At 35.7% G+C, this 23,964-nt stretch overlaps 1 protein-coding gene across 4 annotated transcripts in view; it reads left to right on the plus strand.

Moving 5' to 3' along the window:
- Positions 1-23,964, plus strand: part of uso1 (USO1 vesicle transport factor) — a 42,959-nt gene that overhangs the window by 5,767 nt on the left and 13,228 nt on the right. The window contains 13 exon segments of one of the 4 annotated variants that reach the window (NM_200155.1): positions 1,151-1,215; positions 1,342-1,418; positions 1,675-1,686; positions 3,876-3,976; positions 4,084-4,186; positions 8,099-8,154; positions 8,247-8,367; positions 8,471-8,649; positions 12,209-12,349; positions 16,320-16,408; positions 16,560-16,714; positions 18,880-19,085; positions 20,227-20,247. In NM_200155.1, the coding sequence (NP_956449.1) occupies positions 1,151-1,215; positions 1,342-1,418; positions 1,675-1,686; positions 3,876-3,976; positions 4,084-4,186; positions 8,099-8,154; positions 8,247-8,367; positions 8,471-8,649; positions 12,209-12,349; positions 16,320-16,408; positions 16,560-16,714; positions 18,880-19,085; positions 20,227-20,247 (1,326 nt within the window). 4 annotated transcript variants of the gene reach the window in all.

A 23,964-nucleotide genomic window follows, 5' to 3' on the forward strand; every position in this document is an offset into this window, starting at 1 on the left:
ATATATATATATATATATATATATATATATATATATATATATATATATATATATATACATACACATATACATACATGTGTATATATATGTATGTATATATATATATATACACACACACACACACACACACACACACATATAAACACAAACATATATATATATATATATATATATATATATATATATATATATATATATATATATATATATATATACATACATATAAACACATATATACACATATATACACAAAAAATTGAAGTTACATTTCTGTACTTTAAAATGGTTTGACAACCCAGAAAACCATAAAGTGCTGTTTGGTTAACTTTTGTTTTTGTCATGTTTATATATGCTTGCAATTTATTATAATTTATGCAGACGCACTGCATAGAAAAAGACTTGATCGTCTCAGTTGATCTAAATTAATAAAATCTTCCCAAATAAAGTTATTCAAATCATAGGGTGAAATGAAATTCAAATCGCAATATAAATATCGCAGCAAAACAAAATATTGCAATGTCAGAATTTTCCAATTGTGCAGCACGATATATATACAATTGAAGTCAGTATTATTAAACCCCCTTTGATTTTTGCTTTTTTAAATATTTCCGAAATGATGTTTAACAGAGCAAGGAAATTTTCATAGTATGTCTGATAATATTTATTTTTCTGGAGAAAGTTTTTTGTGTTTTATTTAAGAATAAAAGCAGTTTTAAATCTTTTAAACACCTATTTAAGGTCAAAATTTTTTCCCCTTTTTGGTTATATTTTCTTTCGATAGTCTACAGAACAAACCATTGTCATACAATAACCTGCCTAGTTAACCTAAATAACCTAGTTAAGCCTTTAAATGACACTTTAAGCTGTATAGAAGTGTCTTTAAATAATATTTGACTAGATATTTTCATGTCATCATGGCAAAGATAAAATAAATCAGTTATTAGAAATTAGTTTTTAAAACTGTTAAATTATATATATATATATATATATATATATATATATATATATATATATATATATATATATATATATATATATATATATATATATATATATATATATATATATATATATATATAATAGATGCTTGTTGTTTATTATGCAATAGTTGTTTGTGGAACATGTAAAATAATTTTTTTTTTTATTTCAGAAATATCGTCTGGAGGTTGGGACAATGTCAATGGACCATTTAGTTCGTATACTGCAAACTGACCGGTAGGTTCAAACTAATACATTGATTGTAACTAGGTCATTACAATGGATCTTTTTGTGTTTTGTTTTTGTGTTTTGTTAGTGAATTGCTTTGTGCTATTTTTTTGACTTCGTGATTATTTGAAACAGGTCAGACACTGAAATCCTAGGTTATGCTTTGGACACTTTGTACAACATTGTTTGCAACGATGAAGAAGAGGAACAAGGTATGTTTTGATTCTATATTAAGTCTGCCTCTGACATTCCTGTTGGGATTCTGAGTCATTTCATTGTCCATAAAGCATCATGGGGATAATTCTCATCTTATTCTTTAATTCCAAGATCCTAGTTTTCTTTAAATTTTTCTTAAGAAGCCTTGTTTCAGTCTTTTACCAGTCTCCCTTTTACAGTTACTGTTTGATGAGCAGGGAAATATTGTATATCTGATCCTCCTCCTTTTTCTTTCCATGTTTAATCCGCCAGATGATTCTGAAGGTAAAGCACTTTTTTGTGCATGATGCTGTCTAACCACTAGCCCAACCATTCCTGTAGAATACCTCCCCTACTGTATGTTTGGCACCAATCCCATAAAACAGCTAATTTTGGAGAACTGTATTACAGTGTAATGACATCAGCAGTTTGGTTTAGCTTGGTTTAGTCAAAGTTGTTGTAGTTCGCTTAAAAAAATTGTCATCCTTTAATTTCCTTCATGTCATTCCAAATCCATGTGGCTTTTGTTCATCCTTAAAATAAATCATGTCTGAATTGAATGTTTGTTCACCCAAAACTGTGACTCTTCACAATGTTTGTATGCAGATATCAAAAATGTTTCTACTTCAAATGAGCTGTTTAATACCATGATTTTAAAAAGACAAGATTTTATTATATGTAAACATTAATCAGCTAACTTGTATTAATAGACTTTAGGTGGAAGAGTAGAAATCTCTCTAATTTAAATATACATCTCTTCATTTCTGTTTGAAAAAGAATAAATAACTCGCTTAAAGAACCTAGTGAAATTTTTCATCTTGTATTAATGTAAAAAAGTTTCATGTAATACAACTTTTTTGTTTGCTTGAATGTTTTTAAATTATATTTTTATATTTGTAATATTATAAAGTGTTTGTTTTTGTTGTGAAAAAAGCGAATGAAGCTGACATGACGTGAAATAAAAGATACAATTTGAAATATCATGAGGGTGAATAAAAGATTGTTGGTAGATGAGAAAATAACCTAAAATCAATTTATTAACGATAGGTATTTTAGTCTAGAGATCTGCGCGGGACTAAATTTTGAATCCCGCCCGTACCCGCCAGGTTTTAGCCCGAACCCGACCGCTCCAGCTTATTTTAAGCACTTGTTGTCCCGCTGCCCGACCTGCCCCGTTTTCTATCCGCCGCGCCCGATCCCGCTAAAGAGCGGGGGGAGAACAAAACCGAAAATCACCCAGTTATACAGTCCAGACAGCCTATAACAAGCTGTCTGTATAAACACACACACGCACAGCACCAAGCACACACACACACAGACAAAGCTTTCTCTCTCTCATTCGTGCGCGGCCCACTAACACACACTCATAAGCACCAAACACACACACACACACACACACACACACACACACACACACACACACACACACACACACACACACACACACACACACACACACACCTCTCATTCGCGCGTGCGCATACATACATACATACATACATACACACACACACACACACACACACACACACTGCAACAAACAAGCTAAACACAGCATCGCGCTATTTCATTTACACACATACATACACATGCTCACTCGGGAGTCGGGAGCGATATTGCTAGACAGCCCGCTCCCGTCCCAAAATAAACCCGTTACCGACCGCTCCCGTGATTTATTCGGAAATTTATACCCGCGCCGTAGAAATCTGGTCGGGTCCTGCGGCATCCGCAGGACAGTAGCGGCAATGCAGACCTCTATTTTAGTCCTACCTTCTTTTTTTAATTGGCTAATTTAACTCCAGATCTGCTAAAACATTTGTTCTCCCAGTCTGCACTGATTGCATGGACTGTCCGGTTCATAAGTTGTGTATATATAAAAATGTCACTTTCATATTAGAAAATAAAGAAATAATAATGTAATAACAATAATTTGACCATGATCAACAATTATTTGTCCCCTTTATAGGTAGATAACCTTATTATTTACTTTTGATTAAGAAATTCATATCAAATTTCTGTTGTAAAATCTGTGCTGGTCAGTCCGTTGCATGGTGTTCTTTGAGGCTGAATATAAGTCTTTTCAGAACAAGCACTGGGTTAGTATTAAGCTATAGCTGGTGTGGTTTTTGTGCTTTCTGATTTTATTTATTTGTTTGCTTTTTACTGCTTTTCAGTTTTCTAATCTGTGGGTTTATGTGCTTTTTCTGTTTGGATTAATACACTTTCTGTCAGCAGTTGTTACACTGCACTTCCATCTGAATGCTTGATAACATGCACTGAAAAGTTCATTTTCTGGCTCTTTGCGGTTAAAGTGTGATAAGATTTATCATAAATCCTCCCTGCCCTTCCTAGTATGTTTTGGTATCTTTCCATATCTGTCTCCTCCTTTTTTTTCTGTAGTGTCTCTGTTAAACTGATCAGATAAGTTAAAAGCAACAAAAATACATTTCTCTGCACATAATTTTCTCTTTCAGAAGAGAACCAACAGAAGCAGGAGGATGATTTGGGAGCTCAGTTCACTGACAAGTTCATCCAGGAGCCAGAAAACATCACTCTTCTTCTTACACTGTTGGAGGTAAGCTCCAACTGATATTCTATCAGACAGAAAAGCTGGCAGATGAAAAGATCTCTTGTTGCTTTCCATACTCCCTTGACATATGTTGACTGTTTTGTCTTTGTTAGGAGTTTGACTTCCATGTTCGCTGGCCAGGTGTGAAGCTTTTAACTGCACTTTTGAAAAGCCAGTGTGCTCAAGTCCAGGGCATCGTCCTGGTCAGCCCTATGGGTGAGTTTGAGAATCTCCTCTTCTCATGTATTTAGAGAAATATCAGTGCAAGATTCGCATATGAGATTGTTTAACACGTATGGTCAAAATGACCGCCATAGCAATTTTAGTAGTTTAGTAGTTAAAATTCTGGAAGTTCTGTAGAATTTTAATTACTACTTTTATTAACTACTAAAATGGCCATATCTGTCATTCTGACCAGCCGTGCCCAATTTAAAAATGTGGTGCAGCAAGCTTTAAGTTTCCCTGCCTTTCTTTTCAAAATAAGAGTCCAATTTACATAGTAACACAATGAAAAAAAGGTAATATTACTAGAAAATGTTGTGGCTAATCAAACTGTGTGCAACCTTTTTGTTCTTATTTTCCTTGTTTTTTTAGCTGGGATTTTGCAGATCGAATAAACAACTGAGGCTTGTGATATGTCATTGCTATCTGCTAAACTTCTTCACCTATGCCTAGCTTTTTCCAGATTTAATTATTGATCACCCCCAAACAAAATACCTATCGTCAAGCACATGAAAAGCCATCATCTGACATATTCGCATCCCTGAATATTTTTTGAATAGAAGAAAATTTATTAAAAGCACATTAAAGACTATACACATGAAATTAAACATTTACAAAGAGTTTTTGTCTGAAAAACACCAGTTCATCCCATGGTAGAGCTTCATGATTCATTTGTAATCATTATTTATAAGGTATTATTCACTCAAAAATGTCAATTATGTACTTGTTTACTACATTACATAACGACATAGAGTGTATCCGGAAAGTATTTATAGTGCTTCACTTTTTCCACATGTTTTTATGTAACAGCCTTGTTCCTAAATTGATTAATGGATTTCCTCAAAATTCTACACAAAATACCCCATGATGACATTGTAAAAAAAGATTTTTTGAAATTGTTGCAAATTTATAAAAAAATAAAAAACCTGAAAATCACATGTACATAAGTGTTCACAGCCTTTGCAGTGAAGCCCTAAATTGAGCTAAGGTACATTCTGTTTCCACTGATCATTCTTGAGATGTTTCAGTAGCTTAATTGGAGTTTACCTGTAGTAAATTCAGTTGATTAGACATGATTTAAAAAGGCATATACCTGTTTATATAAGATCTCAGAGTTGACAGTGGATGTCAAAGCACAAACCTAGCAAAAGGACAAAAAAAGTGTTTGTAGACCTCTGAGACAGGATTGTCTCGAGGCACAAGGCTGGGGAAGGGTACAGAAAATTTTTTGCTGCTCTGAAAGTTCCAACGACCACAGTGGCCTCCATTAGTGGAAGATATATGGAACCACCAGTACTCTTTCTAGAGCTAGCCGGCCATCTACACTGAGCGATCGGGGGAGAAGAGCTTTAGTCGGGGAGTTGATCAATAACCTGATGTCTGAGCTTCAGCGTTCTTCTGGGGAGAGAGGAGAACCTTATAGAACTGTGCAGCAATCCACCACTCAGACCTGTATGGTAGAGTGACCAGACGGAAGCTACTCCCCTCCTGGAATTTGCTAAAAGACATCTAAAGGACTCTCAGACCAAAAGAAACAAAATTTTCTGGTCTAAAGACTATACTAAAACTCTTTGGAGTAAATGCCAGGGGTTACATTTAAAGAAAACCAGTCACCACTCATCACCAGGCTAATACCATCCCTACAGTGAAGCATGGTAGTGACAGCATCATGCTGTGGGGATGTTTTTCAGCAGAAGGAACTGGAAGACTAGTCAGGATAGAGGGAAAGATGCAGCAATGTATAGAGACATCCTGAAAGAAAACCTGCTTCAGAGTGCTCTTGACTTCAGACTGGGGCGACGGTTCATCTTCCAGCAGGACAATGACCCAAAGCCTACCGCCAAATTATCAATGGATTGCCTTCACAACAACTCTGTAAATGTCCTTTAGTGGCCCAGTCAGAGCCTAAATCCAAATCCTATTGAGCATCTCTTTGGAGAGGTCAAAAAATGGCTGTACATCGTCACTTACCATCCAACCTGATAGAGCTTGGGAGGTACTGCAAAGAGGAATGGGCAAAAATTCCCAAATAAAGGTGTGCCAAGCTTGTGGCATCATATTCAAAAAGACTTGAGGCTGTTATTACTGCCAAAGTTGCATCAACAAAGTATTGAGCAAAGACTGTGTATACTTATGTACATGTGATTGTTTTTCAGATTTTTTTTTTTTTAATAAATTTGCAACAATTTCAAAAAATCTTTTTTTCACATTGTCATTGTTGGGTATTGTGTGTAGAATTTTGAATAAATAAATGAATTTAATCCATTCTGGAAAAAGGCTGCATTAAAAAAAAGTGGAAAAAGTGAAGCGCTATGAATACTTTCCGGATGCACTGTATTCATTTTATGGCCATATTTTTATTTTTTTGAAAACCTAATGTTGAGGGGTAAATCTTACAAATTAAAAAGCTGTGATCTTTATTTTAAAAGCAAAAAAATGGTGATTCTCATTTTATCCAAAATTGTACAGCTCTAGTTTAGGGCCGCTGGAGAGCTGCTGAAAAGAATTAAGCAGCCATATAAGCATTTATTTTTTGCAAAAGAGTAAGATTAAACATTTCAGAAATGTTAAAGGAACATTCTTATTTCTACTTTTTTTTTCAACTTCAATACAACACCTAAGATTATCATTGACAGTTTAAATCTGCAGAAGAGAATGCAGTGTTTAGCTTCACTTCAAATTACAAACATAAACCAGTGCTGAACTGCTCAGCTACACATTCAAAAAAACTAAAATACACAACACTTGTTAGTTGCACTTGGGATATGCAATGAATTTAACTGCATTCTTTTCATTTGGTGGGGTGAACTAACCTCAGATGCTTGGTCATATTGGTCGTGACACCTTGCTGGCAACATGTTATACAATATTTACACTTAGATTTGCCACTATTCTTCACAAAATGTAGCCAAACTTTTAAGCACTTTATGTGGTCCATCTAATCAATGTTTAGATCATTGTTCAAGGTCTTGGTATCTCATTAGTCAGAAGGTCTTGGCCAATTGTCAAGTGAAAAAATAAAAACGTGCACATAGGAATCGATAAGAGTAATCAAGATTTTACTTTTTATAAAAAGTATTTGATTCTCAAACAAAGTATTCAATTCTTTGTTGACTCCTAACCTCACCTTTAACAAAATGTTCAAGTTACAACATTTAAGCAAGGTTAAAATGTTAAAACTTTGCATTTAGTAATCTACTTTTACAAACCTGTACATTTAAAAACATCTTCTTGTGATAATTAAAAGTTTGACAACAAAAGCTGTTGTGGCCTTTTTTAAAGTGGTTTGCGATTTATTTTGTTTTGTACTGCATGCAACAAAACTGCAGCACCCTTTTGTTTGGTTAATCCCTGAATAGGCGCCACTCCCAAAAATTTAGGAAGCTACACGTGTCATTAATATGAGCCCGGAGGGCAGCTTTTAGTGGTTAAAGGTTTTAAATTATGCTGATTGGGGTGTGTCTGGAGTGACAGCTTCTCCTACAATGTGAATACAGCAAATAGAATATAAATTAGTCTAATGTGTCTCAATCAAATGTGTGTTTAAATAAAACAAATGCAAGCTCTGTAAATGTTTGTGTTTTTTTTTTTTTTTGTTTCAAAAGAATGAAGTTAAGGTCTTGCAGACCCTCTGCAGCCTCATGTTATATGACCTCTGTGTTAAATATTCACAACCCATTGCTTTGGCCCCTAGAAATATAAAAAAAAAGTGTATTTTTTTGTGTAATTTGAACTATTAATACCCTTCATATGAGTATTTTATTAAACATGGTATCTACTTTAATTTGTGCAGATATCTGTGATGATTGGTGATTTGACACTGCATTTAAACCATGTTTTTTTTTTTTTTTTAAGCTGTGATTCTTTTTATACTGTATTGTTAATCTTAATGTTGTCTCAATGAAGGAGTATCCAGGTTAATGGATCTTCTTGCTGACTCCAGAGAAGTTATACGTAATGATGTAAGTGTTTTTGCTGCACTTTAACATGAGTGTTTCTACAGGAAGTCTCTGTTGAAATTGAATTTAACCATTATGCTTTTTTCCCCATTAAGGGTCTCCTTTTACTGCAGCAGCTTACCAAAGGGAATGCTGCAATTCAGAAAATTGTGGCTTTTGAAAATGCATTTGAGAGGCTTCTTGATATTATCACTGAGGAGGGTTCAAGTGATGGAGGTAAACGGTTAACAAACCCATTTTGTTTTGGAGATGGAAAAGTATACCACAAATGTTCCAGAAATGGCAGGATTGTTAATTAGGCTTTATCTTCGCCTCACAGGTATTGTGGTGGAGGACTGTCTACTGTTGTTGCTAAACCTGCTGAAGAACAACAGCTCCAACCAGAATTTTTTCAAGGAAGGCTCTTATATCCAAAAGATGAAGCCGTGGTTTGAGGTGGGGGATGACAACTCTGGCTGGTCCGCACAGAAAGTCACCAACCTCCATCTAATGCTGCAGGTCTGATTTAAAAAAAACATTACATTTTTTGTGCTTGATTTGTGTTACAAAGCAAAAAAATGCTTAAAATGAATTGTAAAAAAAAAACACCAGCAGGATTGGAAATAGAACTTTATTATATAATATTAAATTCACAATATGACATTATATGATTGTGAACAAGGTTTCAATGGGTCATGGAAATTTTGGAATTTTTCAGATATTAATATATATTTTAAATTATTCAAGAATTTTATTTATTTATTTTTCCAAGTCTTGGAATATCATGAATTTGTGTTTGTCGCTTTACATTAGTGCTGGCTGAAATTTGGCCTGAAATCAAAATCTCAATTGATTGAACATTTTTATTCTATTACGATTAATAAACAATTATTTTATTAAATTTTTTTTTTGCCTTTGTTGTTCACTGACAGGTTTTGTACTGTAAATATTATTATATATATTACATGTAAGACATTTTTTGAATGAAGAGTGGATTAATTGATTTTAAGATAATTGAAGGAAACACACACTATCTACTATCTATGATTATTTATTGAACATCAACTTTGAACAAATGAAATTAAAATACACATTACCTGAAACCATCAGTCACTGAAAATAAAAATAAATAACTTACACTTTTGAAAACAAATAAATTATTTTCATTGTTTTTCATATTAAACAGAGAAGATATAGGGCACCTATAGTATAGTAGGGTATGCGATCACACAAAGGCTGCTCTGGATCATACATGTGCGCTCGATGCAGAAGTATCAACCAGCCAGAGCGGGGTAGGGAAAATAATAGAAAAATTGACCTGGAAAAATTAAATCATTCATAGGTTCTGAATGTCGATTTCGATTACTTTTAGATTAATCGCCCAGCTCTATTATACATTTAATTTCCATTTATTAAAATGTATTTTTTCTATCCCACTGTTTCACACCTGTTGTTATGGTTAGTCTGTTTTTCTACTCCCTTTCATTTCGTTCTTGCTAATCAACAGTCTATCTCTTAAAAGGGTCATGAACTAAGAAAACAGTACTAGACTATACTAGTACTATAAAAATATCCTGTAAGTTTCAGAGCTTAAAACTTGGTTGTTACACTAGAAACAGCTTATTTTAATGGCCGTCTGCTAAAATAATGCGAAATGTAATGTTCTCCACCGATGCAATAGTGGATAAGCCCCGCGTCCACAGACAATCAACATCTACATCTACCTCGCTGCCAGTTAATATGAAAACAGCCAGCCAATCAAAGAAGTGGGCAGTTACCTCAGTCAACAGGCTGCCACGCCCAAAACTAGATGACCACAGAGAACAGTACAAAAAAAAAGTTGCGGTATTTCAGGGCTCTTTTAAATTATATGTAGTCACCAAACTATACCTGTTAGCTAGGCGTAGTATGCCAAGATAATATACATTTTAAGAGCTTTGTCTTCAAAATGACCACTTCAAAAATTGGGTGTCAAAAAATAGGAGAAGGAAAAAGCTAAAAATAAAATTTGTAAAGCTACAATTGAGCTATTAAATATGGGAAAGGGAGCATTGTCACAACAGTGAGTTAAAATATCTACTGCTGTTCTCATAGTGGCTATTAGGGTCATGCAGAAAGATGTTTAAGCAAAATGTTTTAAAGCCTTTTTTTCATTGACTACAGGTCATGGAAGTTTAGCTTTTTAAATCAGTGATATTTGCATTAAATTGGTAAACCTGTGTAAAGTTATGTCAGCAATTCAACACTGGAACTACTAGAATTATATATTAACAGCCATAGTAGTCATTCTGATGGTTCTCATATGTAATATCATGTTGTCACGTCATATTTACATTCAAAGCTTCTAATTGATATATTAGAACTAAACTTTGAATGTCTGTTTTTTATGACCACAGAAAAGTTGCAAATTGAGAAACACCATGACAAATTTGGTCATTTTACGCTTTAAATATCTAACAAAAATGTACTACATAATTCTGGAAGGACTGGACAATATAATTGAATTGAGCTGAACCATGACGCAGTTAAAATCAGCATTGACTTTACTCTGTGGCTTTTTTATGTAGAGAGATGATTGTCACTGAATTGACTCTTCGCTAAGTCCCACCCTACTTAGTTACTGTTGCCATGCCTGTCAAGCTTTCATGCCTGGCACGACTTTTACAATGTGTGTGCGCTGGTGTCAGACATTGCCAAGAATATAATGTCATTTTTGACGAGTGAAAGATTTGAGAAAACCAGACAAAGAAGGACTGCAGTATGCGTTACAGGTTATATTCGCGACATAATAGGCAAGCGATTAGAGAATAATTAAATCAAAATTGAAACTAGCTTAGCCGCCTCATACGCTAACCATTCAACAGCTTAGCTCATGCTCAGAAGGAGAGGTGAAATGATTTCTCTATTTTTAGCCAAAAAAACTGATAGATTAATTGTTGTGCAATGAAGTATAGCGTTACTAACCGACGAGGAAACACGCATGGACAGTGCTTTTACATAGTTCATTCATGGAAAGAACCGCCAGAAAGGGGAAACTGATGGATTTGTGTTGAATATTAGCATCATTGACTCATAACAACGTACAGTAAATTACCTATAGCTGTCAGTATTTTTGTGTGCTCTTTATAAATTACTGAAAAACAGCTGCAGGTAAAGTATATTGATCGCAAGGGCTCAGTTTGTGATCATATCTCAGTTTTGTTCTGCTGATTTGTAATTTCAAATATTCGTAGCTTGAAATAGATAGAAATATGAAGTTCTGTAAAGTTATCAACAGATTTTGCAGATTCGTTTTTGCCGGATCAATAACTCGTGTCATTATGACCCATTCGATATTAGTATGACTAAGTTACTATGGCGAAGGCTTAAACGGAGCAATTACTCATAATATCGAGTAAAAAAGAAAAAGACAGCTGTGAAACATTACCTGTTTTGTATTTTTGTAGGAAACAGTGTAGATCTGTTTAGGATAAGAGGTGTGTGAGTTATTGCTGTCTATCACTGAATGTGTCAGGATTATCTGAACAAAACCAACTAAATTCCGCTCCTTTAGCACCCCTCACAGAGCTTGATCCACGCTGGCATTTCTTCATTTGGGTTTTTGGTTTTGAAGGGAGAAAATTCCACCACCCTGTCCAAACTTTAAGGATACTGGGTATCAGATTTGCACAATCCATATGCACAACGCGTTGATCTGTTTCCCTCGCTCGACAGAAAGCTTGACAGAACCCATGCGCGTAGCTACGATTGCTAAGCCACGATTGGTAGATGGCGTTTTTTTGGGGTGGCTTAGTGAATGGTCATAAACTGCACAGTTACTCAACTAAACTGTCAATACTAAACAGATTTTTTTTACAATGACATTTGTTTTTTCAGAGCTGCCATTTATTATAGTAAAGCTGCTTTAAAACAAAGCAATGTACAAATAAAGATGGATTTGTGTATAATTTAAATGAATGTTTTTGGTTATATTAGTAGTAGTAGTAGTAGTAGAAATAACTTTAATAATATTAATATTTTATCGATACAGCTCATTAGTCCATGAGTGTTTAAGTTGAAATCTGTTTTGTGCCTATAGCTGGTGCGAGTGTTGGTCTCTCCAGTGAACTCTCCAGGGGCCACAGCCAGCTGTCAGAAGGCCATGTTCCAGTGTGGTCTCCTCCAGCAGCTCTGCACCATCCTTATGGCCACAGGAGTTCCTGCAGACATCCTCACAGAGGTCAGACTGCTTTCAGACCCATCTAGTGGGCTGTTTTTTTCTCATATTATCTAAACATGCGCACGAGTTTGTGCTTGTACAACCTTTGAGTTTGCATGCTGTACTGGTGTGTACATGCAGAAGCAGACTCTGATGATGATTCAACTTGTCAAATGAACTGTAGATAGAATGTTTGTGATTCTTGTAATTATAGGGATTAATGTAAAGGAAGTCATCAATACTGAGTGTGTTCTGTTGATCACAAAATAAGATTTTTGGAAAAAATGCTTGTTGCTGCCACTTATAGACTTGCATAATAGCAAAAAAATACTATGGAAGTCAATTTGAGCCAGCAATCAGCATTTTTCAAAATATCTTCTTGTCTAGAATAAAAGACCAAAACTCAAATAGAACTTTAACAAGTAAAGGGTTAGTAAATAATGGCAGAATAATTTTTGGGTGAAATATCCCTTTTAAGGTGCCGTGAAAAAGGCTTAAAAATTTGCATTTGTTTTCAATGTTTGACTTGATCTCAATGGAAACACGAAGAGAGGGTGGGACACAGTGTAGACCCTCCTCGTTTAAAAAAAAAAAAAAAAACGCTAATAGCATTTTGTTTGATCATTACTATGCCAGTGAGAGTGGTTGAGCTCAAGTGCATCTAAAGAAAAGCAGATGAGAAGTGTCTTGAAGGGGGTGGGGCATGTCAGATACTAGACAGCATTTGATTGGTTATGATTTGGTAAGAATCTGTGTGTTAAGTGATGTAAATAAAACCATTAATTAATTAAACTGAAGTGACAAACTACAAGCTTTACATGTTTATATCAGTTTTAGATCTTCTAAATGTGAATTTTGTCACTGTTTTGGGGCACGCTAGCCATTTTCATTTAAATTTTTTTTTTTTTCTGCTTAGTCCCTTTATTAATCTGGGGTTGCCACAGTGTAATGAACCGCCAACTTATCCAGCATACGTTTTACGTAGCTGATGCCCTTCCAGCTGCAAGCCTAATTGCTGGTAATTTTAAAGAGCCCATATTATGGGTTTTTGAAAATTCCCCTCCTTGTAGTGTGTAACACAACTCTAAGTGAAGTGAAGTATCCAGCTAAGGCTTAAATCTGTTAGTGTACAGTGTTTAAAACGGTTGATTCATCTATAAAAGAGTCGACTCATAGTGCTTCAAACGAGTCGCCTTGATACCGATTCCTTAGGTGTTTCGCCATGACGTACGAACGAAACCAAGTTATTCACGTGCACGCGCAAACCCGGGAGATTTCAAACCTGAGGCCCCGCCCTCTGACGCAGAAACCCAGACACACACACACACACACACAAACACACGCACACAAACATGCCGGTCGATTGAAGTCACACTGCAGATGGACATTATCGATTCTCTACCCAGAGATGAAACCTCAGCATTATAACCAAGCAGTTGGAAACTTCTGGAAACTACAGGCTACAAAGAATACTTCATCTGCGTTTGTTAAAGTAAGGATCAGTAAAGAGTAACTTACTAATGGACGTCAGGATGAGTTTCTTCCTCCATTTCTCAAATGTAAGTACGTGCGATTAAAGTTGCCTCGTTGACTCTAGCTTGCAAATGTATTTAGTTGTGATTTGTTACTTGTAACCGCGTGTACTGTATCAGGTTAACTGGCTATATTCTCTTATCGCGTGCAAAGTCACGTTAAAAACGCGACGCGTGCTGTTTGTTTATGGAGCTCCGTGGTAGAGGTCTGCATTCCCGCGGCTGTCCCCGCGCCAGATTTCTGCGGCGCGGGAATAAATTTCCGAATCAATCGCGGGAGCGGTCGGTAACAGGTTTAATTTGGGACAGGAGCGGGCTGTCTAGCAATATCGTGGATATTGCTATGCGAATGAGACAGAGCTTTGCCTGCCTGTGTGTCTGCTTGGCGCTTGTGTGTATGTGTTAGTGCGCGCGTATGAGAGAGAGAGAGAGAGATAGAGCTCTGTCTGGCTGTCTCTGGACTGTTTAGCTGGGTGATTTTCGGTTATGTTCTCCCCCGCTCTTTAGCGGGATCGGGCGCGGCGGGCAGAAAACGGGGCGGTTCGGGCACCGGGACAAGAAATTCTAAATATAAGCGGGAGCGGTCGGGTTCAGGCTAAAACCTGGCGGGTGCGGGCGGAAGCGGGAGCGTTGTCGTCCAGAGGTGTGTGTGTGTTTGTGTGTGTGTGTGGCAGCTAAAATCCACGCCTACACTATGGAGTGCGTATGAACTGTGATTACTTTTATATTGCTGATTAGCTATTGGGCATTTCATTCTCTAACTGAAGGCAGTCGACCAATCGTGACAGACTGTCATCGGTCCAATCAGCGCAGATTAGCTTCGCGCTAAGGAGGGGTTTGGGAACAAATGAATCACTGGACGATTCATACAGGAGTCGCTGGGATAATTAGGTAAAAATAAATGCAGATTATAAGACCATGAAAGTGTTTTTTGACTTTGCATGCATATTAGACTGTTGTTGGAGACCCTTACAACCAAGATAGCCCATATTATACATGAAATAGGGTCATCTTTAAAAATAAAAAAGAGCAATGATACTGATAAGATATTAATTAATATTATATATAAATCATGTTGTCTGTATTCACTCGAACTGATTTGCTGAAATCAAATTCCCCATGGTAATACATGAAAGCTGGGCTTTGATCTGCCACTTTTCTTGCCCAATACTGAATAAGTCAGCAACAAAGTACATCATTTCGAAAATGGGGTACATCCTTATCTAGGTATGTGCTCGGCAGGATCAACTATTTAGTGGCCACGTGCACAATGATTTGATTCTCACATTGTGAAGGGGTTTTTAGTGTTTCAGAATTTTCAGAATTCAGAATTTTCAGTTAGTTTAGTTCTCCATGTTTTCTCATATAATTCATGAGAAGCCATGATGGGCAATAAAAGGAAAAAATTCCAGTCTTTCTGCTCTTATCATTCTTGCTGCTCCTACATTGTTCAGTCCACTTGTTATCTTGTCTGTGTCATTACTATAGCTACTAATGTAGATCACCAGCTCTCGAGTGAGTCCACTGCTCAATAAAAGTGGATCATTGTCTAGCACTTGGCAATTTTAAAAATATATATATTTTTTACATTGTATACATTCACACACTTTTCACCAAAATGACTTGCACTTCTTGGAGGGAAAACATTTAGTTTTTTTATTTTTTTTTGTTTGTTTTTCTGGGAATCAAACATCTTTGAAATAACAGGATTAAATTACATTTTTAAATAAATTCAAATGGACGACGTGGTGGCACAGTAGGTAGTGTTGTCGCCTTACATCTAGAAGGTCACTGGTTCGAGGCTCGGCTGGGTCAGTTGGCGTTTCTGTGTGGAGTTTGCATGTTCTCGCCGCGTTCGCGTGGGTTTCCTCCAGGTGCTCCAGTTTCCCTTACAAGTCTAAAGATATGTGGTACAGGTGAATTGGGTAAGCTAAAAATTGTCAGTGGTGTATGTGTGTGAATGGATGTTTCCCAGTGATAAGTTGCGGCTGGAAGGTCATCCGCTGTATAAAAACGTGCTAGATAAGTTGGCGATTCATTTAGCTTTGGCGACCCCAGATTAATCAAGGGACTAAGCTGAAATGAAAATTGACGAATGAATAAATATATTTAAATAAAACCATTATTTTTGGCATAAGGAAACAAAGGCTATTAATCAACTTGCATGTTGTAGCAACTACCATTTTAGCTAAAGGAAATGGTAAAAATGACTTGGCGTTGCATTCTAAGGTGATGGCGTCCTTATGTGACATGCTGCTAAAGATGTGAGCGCAATGCTAACAAACGTCTTAGAAAAACAACTGAAAAGTATTGCAATGGAAGATTAAAAAGGTGTTGTGTATGAATGTTCACTAACTGTTCAGCATCAAAACGAGAAATGTTTCTGTTTGAAACTGTGTACACATGGTTTCTGACTGTTTGACCAAAAGTTTTTTAAGATGTTCTTTGTCCTTGTGCAGACCATCAATACTGTGTCAGAGGTCATACGAGGCTCTGAAGTGAATCAGGACTACTTTGCATCTGTTAATGCACCATCTAACCCACCAAGGTCTGTTTTGTTCTTTACACTATTTGATAAAACCATACAAAAAAAATATATTATCAAAACAAAAAATATATTTTCTTGTGAAGAGTTGAGAATTTTACGTCTGTTTTTTTTTTTTTTTTTTTTTTTTTTTTTTTTTTTTTTTTTTTGCTAGGCCTGCAATTGTGGTCCTTCTCATGTCCATGGTGAATGAGAGACAGCCGTTTGTTCTCCGCTGTGCTGTACTTTACTGTTTTCAGTGCTTTCTTTATAAGAATCAAAAAGGACAGGGGGAGATTGTTGCCACACTGCTGCCCTCCACTATTGATGGTAAGTTTTGACCCAACTAGTTCTGAGTTTAGTGCATTGGTCTTGAATCATCATGATTAATGGATTGCATGTAGTTGCACTGTTTTTGACACGTTGACAACAGGAGGACAAAATGTTCAAAATGTGTATTATCATCCTTATACAGTGATCTGTAACCAAATATATTCAGAATTACATGGAAAGCTGTAGTACACATTCTCACCTAAACACATCATTAATTATTTAGAATTTTATCAAACATGATATAATGCTAATTGTAAGTAATTTAGTCAATATTCTTACTTTTTTCAAAATACCAGAAAAAAATAAAAAATACTGCAATTGCGAAGTTGTAAATAAAAGATTTCCAGAGGAGGAAAATACCATTTTACTGGTTCCACAAACCCAATGTTACATCACTTGGGGATACTTTTGCCAACACCAGAAATACATGGTATGGGTCTACATTTTCTTTTTTTGCCAAAAATCATTAGAATATTAATAAAAGTCATTTGGTTGATTTATTTTCACAAATAGATAAAAACCCTTTTGTTCAGTAATATGCATGGCTAAGAACTTAATTTAATACTGAGAAAATCACCTTTAAAATTGAAATTATGACAGAAAACACATCTGTTTAGCTGTGCCTTTACTGAATGAGCACTGTGCTACGTCCGGCAGATCACACTATTGTTTTTCTCTTCTTTTTCATTATTTTATAACCTGTTTTAACACATTTAATCTTCTACTTGTCTCTTTTTTTCTGTTTATGTAAAGCACTTTAAATTGCCACAGTGTATGAAATGTTCTATACAAATAAACTTGCCTTGACTATTGTATTTCTTTTTAATCTTCAGATTCCTAATTGTCACATAATGCATAAACCCCAATTTCCAAAATTGACTCCTCTGACTGATGTTTACTCTCAATTTCTAAGTAAAAGTATGCTGTAAAATATGCAGTTTTTTTTTCATTACATAGATTTGCCCGAAAGGGTAGGAAAATACTCTATGTGATAAATTATATTCATATACTAAAATTAATAATTATTTTTAATTTATTTAGAAATACTATATTATTAAAAATGATAATTAAATTAAAATAAATATTTTGTAATGATATTATTGTACTATAAACCAAACTATCAAATCTAAAATCAAATAAAAAAGTTGAATCCTAAGTTTTGTCACCAATTCTGTTCATAATTTTTATGGACAGAATTTCAAAGCGCAGCCTTGGGTTAAAGGGGGTTCTTCGGGAACCACAGGATCTCATCTCTGTTATTCGCAGACGATGTTGTTCTGTTGGCTTCATCGAACATGAACCTTCAGCATGCACTAAGGCAGTTTGCTGCTGAATGTGACATGGCTGGAATGAGAATCGGCACCTCCAAGTCAGTGGCCATGGTGCTTCACCGGATAAAGGTGGTTTGCCATCTCAAGGTTGGAGGAAAGTCCTTACCCCTGGTGGAAGAGTTCAAGTATCTTGGGGTTTTGTTTATGAGTGAGGGAAGGATAGAACGTGAGATTGACAGGCGGATTGGTGCAGCTGCAGCATTAATGCAGTCAATGTACTGGTCAAAAGGATGGCAGGGCGCACGCTTATAGACAGGGTGAGGAGCTATGTCACCCAGGAGGAGCTTGGATTAGAGCTGCTGCTCCTCCACATCCAGAGAACTCAGCTGAGGTGGCTCTGACATCTGTTTCGAATGCCTCCAGGACGCCTACCTTAGAAGGTGTTCCAGGCATGTCCCACCTGGAGGAGGCCCTGGGGAACATTGGAGGGATTATGTCTCTCGGCTGGTCTGGAAACGCCTCGGGATCACCCCGGAGGAGCTGGAGGCAGTGTCTGGGGAGAGGGAAGTCTGGAGTTTTCTCCTAAGACTTCTGCCCCCGCGACCCTGCCCTGGATAAGCAGATTAAAATGACATGACAATGACATGACTAATATTTACATATCAATTGAAATAAATATCGGTAAAACGTGCTGCCCCTTTACATATGATTTTATTATTGTGGCCAATGATGTGGAGACATTGATCCAAATGAAGCAAATGTGGTTTATTAAGTGAACCAAAAACAGAAAATAAGAGCAAATCTGCTCCTATGCTCAATTTTTTTAAAATTATTTCTTGTTTGTGTACTTCATTACCCACAACATGTCTTTCTCTCTTTCTTTCTCTTCAGCAAACTCTATCTCAGCAGGCCAGTTGTTGTGTGGAGGTCTGTTCTCTGCAGACTCTCTGTCAAACTGGTGTGCCGCTGTTGCTTTGGCTCATGCACTGCAGGATAATCTCACCCAGAAAGAGCAGCTACTGCGGGTACAGTTGGCCACCAGTCTGGGCAAACCACCGGTTTCTCTTCTTCAGCAGTGCACTAACATCCTCTCCCAGGTACCTGTCAATCTCAAGATTTTTCAGTGACTGTTACAATCCATCTGTTGACATTTTGGTAGAGCTGCATCGATTGTCTGTCCAAGAACCCGAACCAGAATCAGAAGCCTGACTGGTGACTGGCTGACCAATTTCAGTCGGACTTTATTTTTAGCGTCCATCATCAACAGAGATTATTTCCCTTTGGTCGAATTGACCTCTTTGCCTTTATATTAGCTATACTCATTATGACAGATTAATACTGTCAGTTAAGTAGTTTAAAATCATATTTGGGCCCTTGTCAGAAAGGTTTCTTTCAAGCTATTTTCGAAACATTTGCTGGGTATTTAAAGTTCTGCTATACATATCAGTCATAACTGCTTTCAGAGACAGAGAAAAAAACAGTAGTTACCTTTAGGTTGTCAGCAAATGCTTTACCAGAACAAGATAAAACAAATAAAAAAGTGTCTAAGATAATAGTAAAAAAGTATACATATAAATAATTAAGACATAATGTATACGTTTTGGGAAAATGACATGTTTTGTTAGTGTTGTTGCAGTTTGGGGGAAGCTAATCTTTTATTTTAATGATATATATTGTTTTACACTTTAGATAAATCTTTAATGAATATTTTTTCTTATAAAAAAATTGAATAAAAGTATATTTCTTGTTTGTAAATGCTCAGAATGAGCCAAGAAAATTCCATTCGGTGCATCTCTACATTTGGGTTCAAGCCCTATGGGATAATGTAACTCAGTCAGGACTATTGAACTATTGTTTTTCATTTTTACATCAGTAATTCTACCTTTTCCTGCCAATAATGCACTCTCTCTATTGAATGCCATGTTGTGTTTTGGTTGCTGGTCTAAAGCACGGAACGCTGCTTTGCTAATTTGTTCACCAGCTGACCATCAAAACCCCCTTTTTCAACCAGCTGCATGGCTTTCCAACAAGCTAGACCAGCACCAAACCAGCATGAAGCAGCCTTGGACCTTCATAAAAGTTGGTCTCTGGTGTTTTTGTGTTTTTTTTTTTTTTTGTTTGTTTTTTTGTTTTCAGCAAAACTGGGCTAGGTTTCCCAGCAGTAGTGGAGCTCATATGGGAATGGTAGCTTTTGGTTGTGAGTGAATTTCAAAGTGAAATGTATTGTGGTTTTTGCAGGGTGATAAGCTCAACCGAAGGGTGAGTATCTGAGCGTGGGCAATGTGATGGTGTGGCTTGGCCTCATTTTCCACATTGGGGCTTTTTTAGGTGTTTTGTGTTCCTTCTGTTTGCTGTTTCTGCCCTGTTTGTTGTGTTTCCTTACTGACCCCGGCAGCCCTGGCTTTGACGGTTTTATTTTCAACTGCTGACCGCATGCTCTTTCGGACCACAAGGTCTTTCGGGCTGGTTCTGGAAGATACAGATGTTTCGGACTAGATCTGTAAAATCTGTACTGATATTCACCCCTTTAAGGTGGAGGCTAAATCTAATTAGGTTGTATTAAGTATTCAAAACTATTTCAATTACTATTTCTGATTGCTTCTGCTGCTGCCCAGCACTTTCCTGTTTTGCTGTTTGCAAAATGTTTTTAATGAATATGTTTACCTAGTGTTGTTTTTTTTATAATTAACTCAGTTTCATTTCTGTTGAGTCATGATTTAGAACTGCATTTTAACACTAGCAAATTTGGCTTTACATCACATTAACTAGTGCTTATGGATTCTGTTGTTTTACTAAAAGTTAAAAAATTAAATCTTCTCCATAGTGCTTCAACCAAACATTTATTTGCCCATTAGTGACAATCTCTTCCTCATTAGCATAGACAGCCCCAAGTGAGAAGCAGCCGTCCACCATTGAGCTTTTCACACTGTACCTGCTGAAGATAATATCAGAGACTTAGAAGCATTATAAATGTCAATTACAAACTCCGGATTCTGCTAGGACTGCCTACTTTTGAGACACCTTATTTTTACATTTTCAGGTTTTCATAAAGAAAATTTTAGTCCTATTTTTAATCTGCTGCTATGCTAAATCAAAGCACAGACATTTGTAGCTCCACCTAGGCCTGTCACGATATCTTTTTTTTTTTTGTACGATACATTGCACCAAATTATACTACGATAAATTATATTATTGTCATTTTAATACCATTTAATGCCACTCATTAAATACGAGTCTGCTAGAGAGACAATAAAATGGCATAACAATGCAAGTACACTCTTCTAAAGAACACATAATATTTCATTCTTAAAAAAATTAATCTAATTATAGTCATTTTAACATTTAAATTATCAGGTTTTGAAATTACAATGTGAAAATGCATATCCTAAATAAATAATAATAAATGTTAACAAAAAAAGTGCAAGGTAAAAAGTAAAAGAAGCTGCCATATCTGCTGACAGATAAATTTTCAGTTGTCAAGGCACCCACATGAAAAATACTGAAACCATTTATAGTAAATACTATAGTGTTTTTTTAATCATACTGACACTCCAATAGAGACAGAGATCTCACATAATCAGCTAAAATGTTGCTAGAATTGTTTTTAATGTATGGGTGATATATATTGCGTCACCAAAAATAATTGAGGTCATGTCCATGTGTTGTGTGATAAGTCAATACATTGATTATTGTGACAGGCCTAGCTCCACCCGCTTTTGAAAAGAGCACAATCCAATTGGAATTCAAAGCAACAGTCACCAAAACAGCACAATTTGGATCAACGCATAAAAGGGCCAGGTTCAAATAGTTTGTGGGGTAGTTTGAGCTGAAACTTCACATAGACATTTTAGGCACATCAGGGACTTTTTACATTTTGTAAAAAAGGGACATAATAGGTGCCCTTTAAAACTTACACCAATGATGCAGTTGATTGATCAGTAATGGCAGAAAAACATTTTTAGTTACCAAACTTTCTTGTCTAATAAATGCGAGATTTGGATTTCCACAAAAGCTTGTGCAGAAGAACTGATTTCAGTGTTGATGATGATAATAATAAATACAAATAATACATGTTACTAGAATTGTTGCAACATATTAGAGATGGACCGACAAAAAAAAATTGCTCAAAACTGCTTCAGTGTTCAGCGGTGCCCTCATAGGAATACATTTTAAAATAAAATAAAAAATCATATTAGTGTAAAAAAAAAATATATATATATATATCTATAATTGTAATAATTTTTTACATTATGGTTTTTTGTTTCACTTATGATAGGGGGTTGTTGTGTTTAAAGCAGAATTTGACATTTTGAGGTGAAAGTTGTGAAAAATGTCTAATTATGCAGCAGCCTGTTCTATTATTTTCTATTTAAAATAAATTATAAAATAAGGTCTCTGATTGTAATCTTTAAAACTAAAGGAAGTTCTCTGCTTACCTAGACTGTGTAGTTCTTTTAAAAATATACAGTTTCAAACCTTTAGCAGTCACAGCTTTCTTTAAGAATGCGAGAGGCTAATCATGCTGATGCTAATGTTAACACATGCACTTGACATTTCTTGACTTCAACTAAAACTGGTGAATGCTTTGTTGTTTTGAGCAGTACAAGTACTTGATTTCTGATGCGACTCTTGTCTTGACTTTAGAGGTTGTTTTTGTATTTAGACCACATTTCACTCTGAGGCACTTCAAACTTTGTTTCTGTGTTGCGAGTATCTCTGTGGATCCGAGCTTGCCTTTGATGTCTCCTACTGCTGTGTTTTCTTCACAAAACTCTATTAAAATTTTACACTTAGATGTTTTTTTCATGGGAAGTCATAGAGCTAATCTAAAATCATTGTTGTTAGATCACCCTGTTGTCGTTTTATCGGCAAAAGCCAATTAGTTTAAAAAAAATTTGTGTGTGTGTGTGTGTGTGTGTGTGTGTGTGTGTGTGTGTGTGTGTGTGTGTGTGTGTGTGTGTGTGTGTGTGTGTGTGTGTGTGTGTGTGTGTGTGTCTGTAGATACTACAGAAAATTCTTAAAGCTTGGCTTTTAACCGTCTGCTTTGTCTTTTTCACTAATTAATATCTTTTATATAGTTTTCTATTTAATTGTTTGCCAAAGCAGCCTCATAAAACATACAGTGCTCAGCATATGAGTACACACCTCATAAATTTCTCATTTAAATGATGTGTTCTATAGGATGCTTTACAATATACATTAGTTTAGTCAGTACCGAAGCCAAATCTGGAGCTAATCTAACAAAATAATGTTCAATAATGGTTTGAAAATTACTAGCCCAAATGATGTTTAACAGAGCAAGGAAATTTCACAGTATGTCTGATTATATTGTTTTCTTCTGGAGAGAGTCCTATTTGTTTTATTTTGGCTGTAATTAGTTTAAAATTTTTTTAACTTCATTTTAAGGTCAAAATTATTAGCCCCTTTAAACCATATCCTTTTTTCAATAGTCTACAGAACAAACTATCATTATCCAATGACTTGCCTAATTACCCTAACCTGCCTAGTTAACCTATATATCCTAGTTAAGCCTTTAAATGTCACGTTAAGCTATATAGAAGTGTCTTGAAAAATATCTAGTGAAATATTATTTACTGTCGTCATGGCAAAGATAAAATAGATCAGTTATTAGAAATGAGGTATTAAAACTATTATGTTTAGAAATGTTGAAAAAATCTTCTCCGTTAAAAAGAAATTGGGGGAAAAAAATAAACAAGGGGGCTAATAATTCAGAGGGGCTAATAATTCTGACTTCAACTGTGCGTGCGTGTGTGCGTGTGTGTGTGTGTGTGTGTGTGTGTGTGTGTGTGTGTGTGTGTGTGTGTGTGTGTGTGTGTGTGTGTGTGTGTGTGTGTATAATATGTATATCTCACAAATTAAATAAATGACTTGTGTGTATATATATATATATATATTTTTTTTTATTGTTTTTTTTTTTTTTTTTTTGCTTGTCTGGCCCACTTAAGTCATGTTAAA

This window comes from Danio rerio, chromosome 1 (genome assembly GCF_049306965.1).
Source record: "Danio rerio strain Tuebingen ecotype United States chromosome 1, GRCz12tu, whole genome shotgun sequence".
In the NCBI taxonomy this organism is placed as follows: Eukaryota; Metazoa; Chordata; class Actinopteri; order Cypriniformes; family Danionidae; genus Danio; species Danio rerio.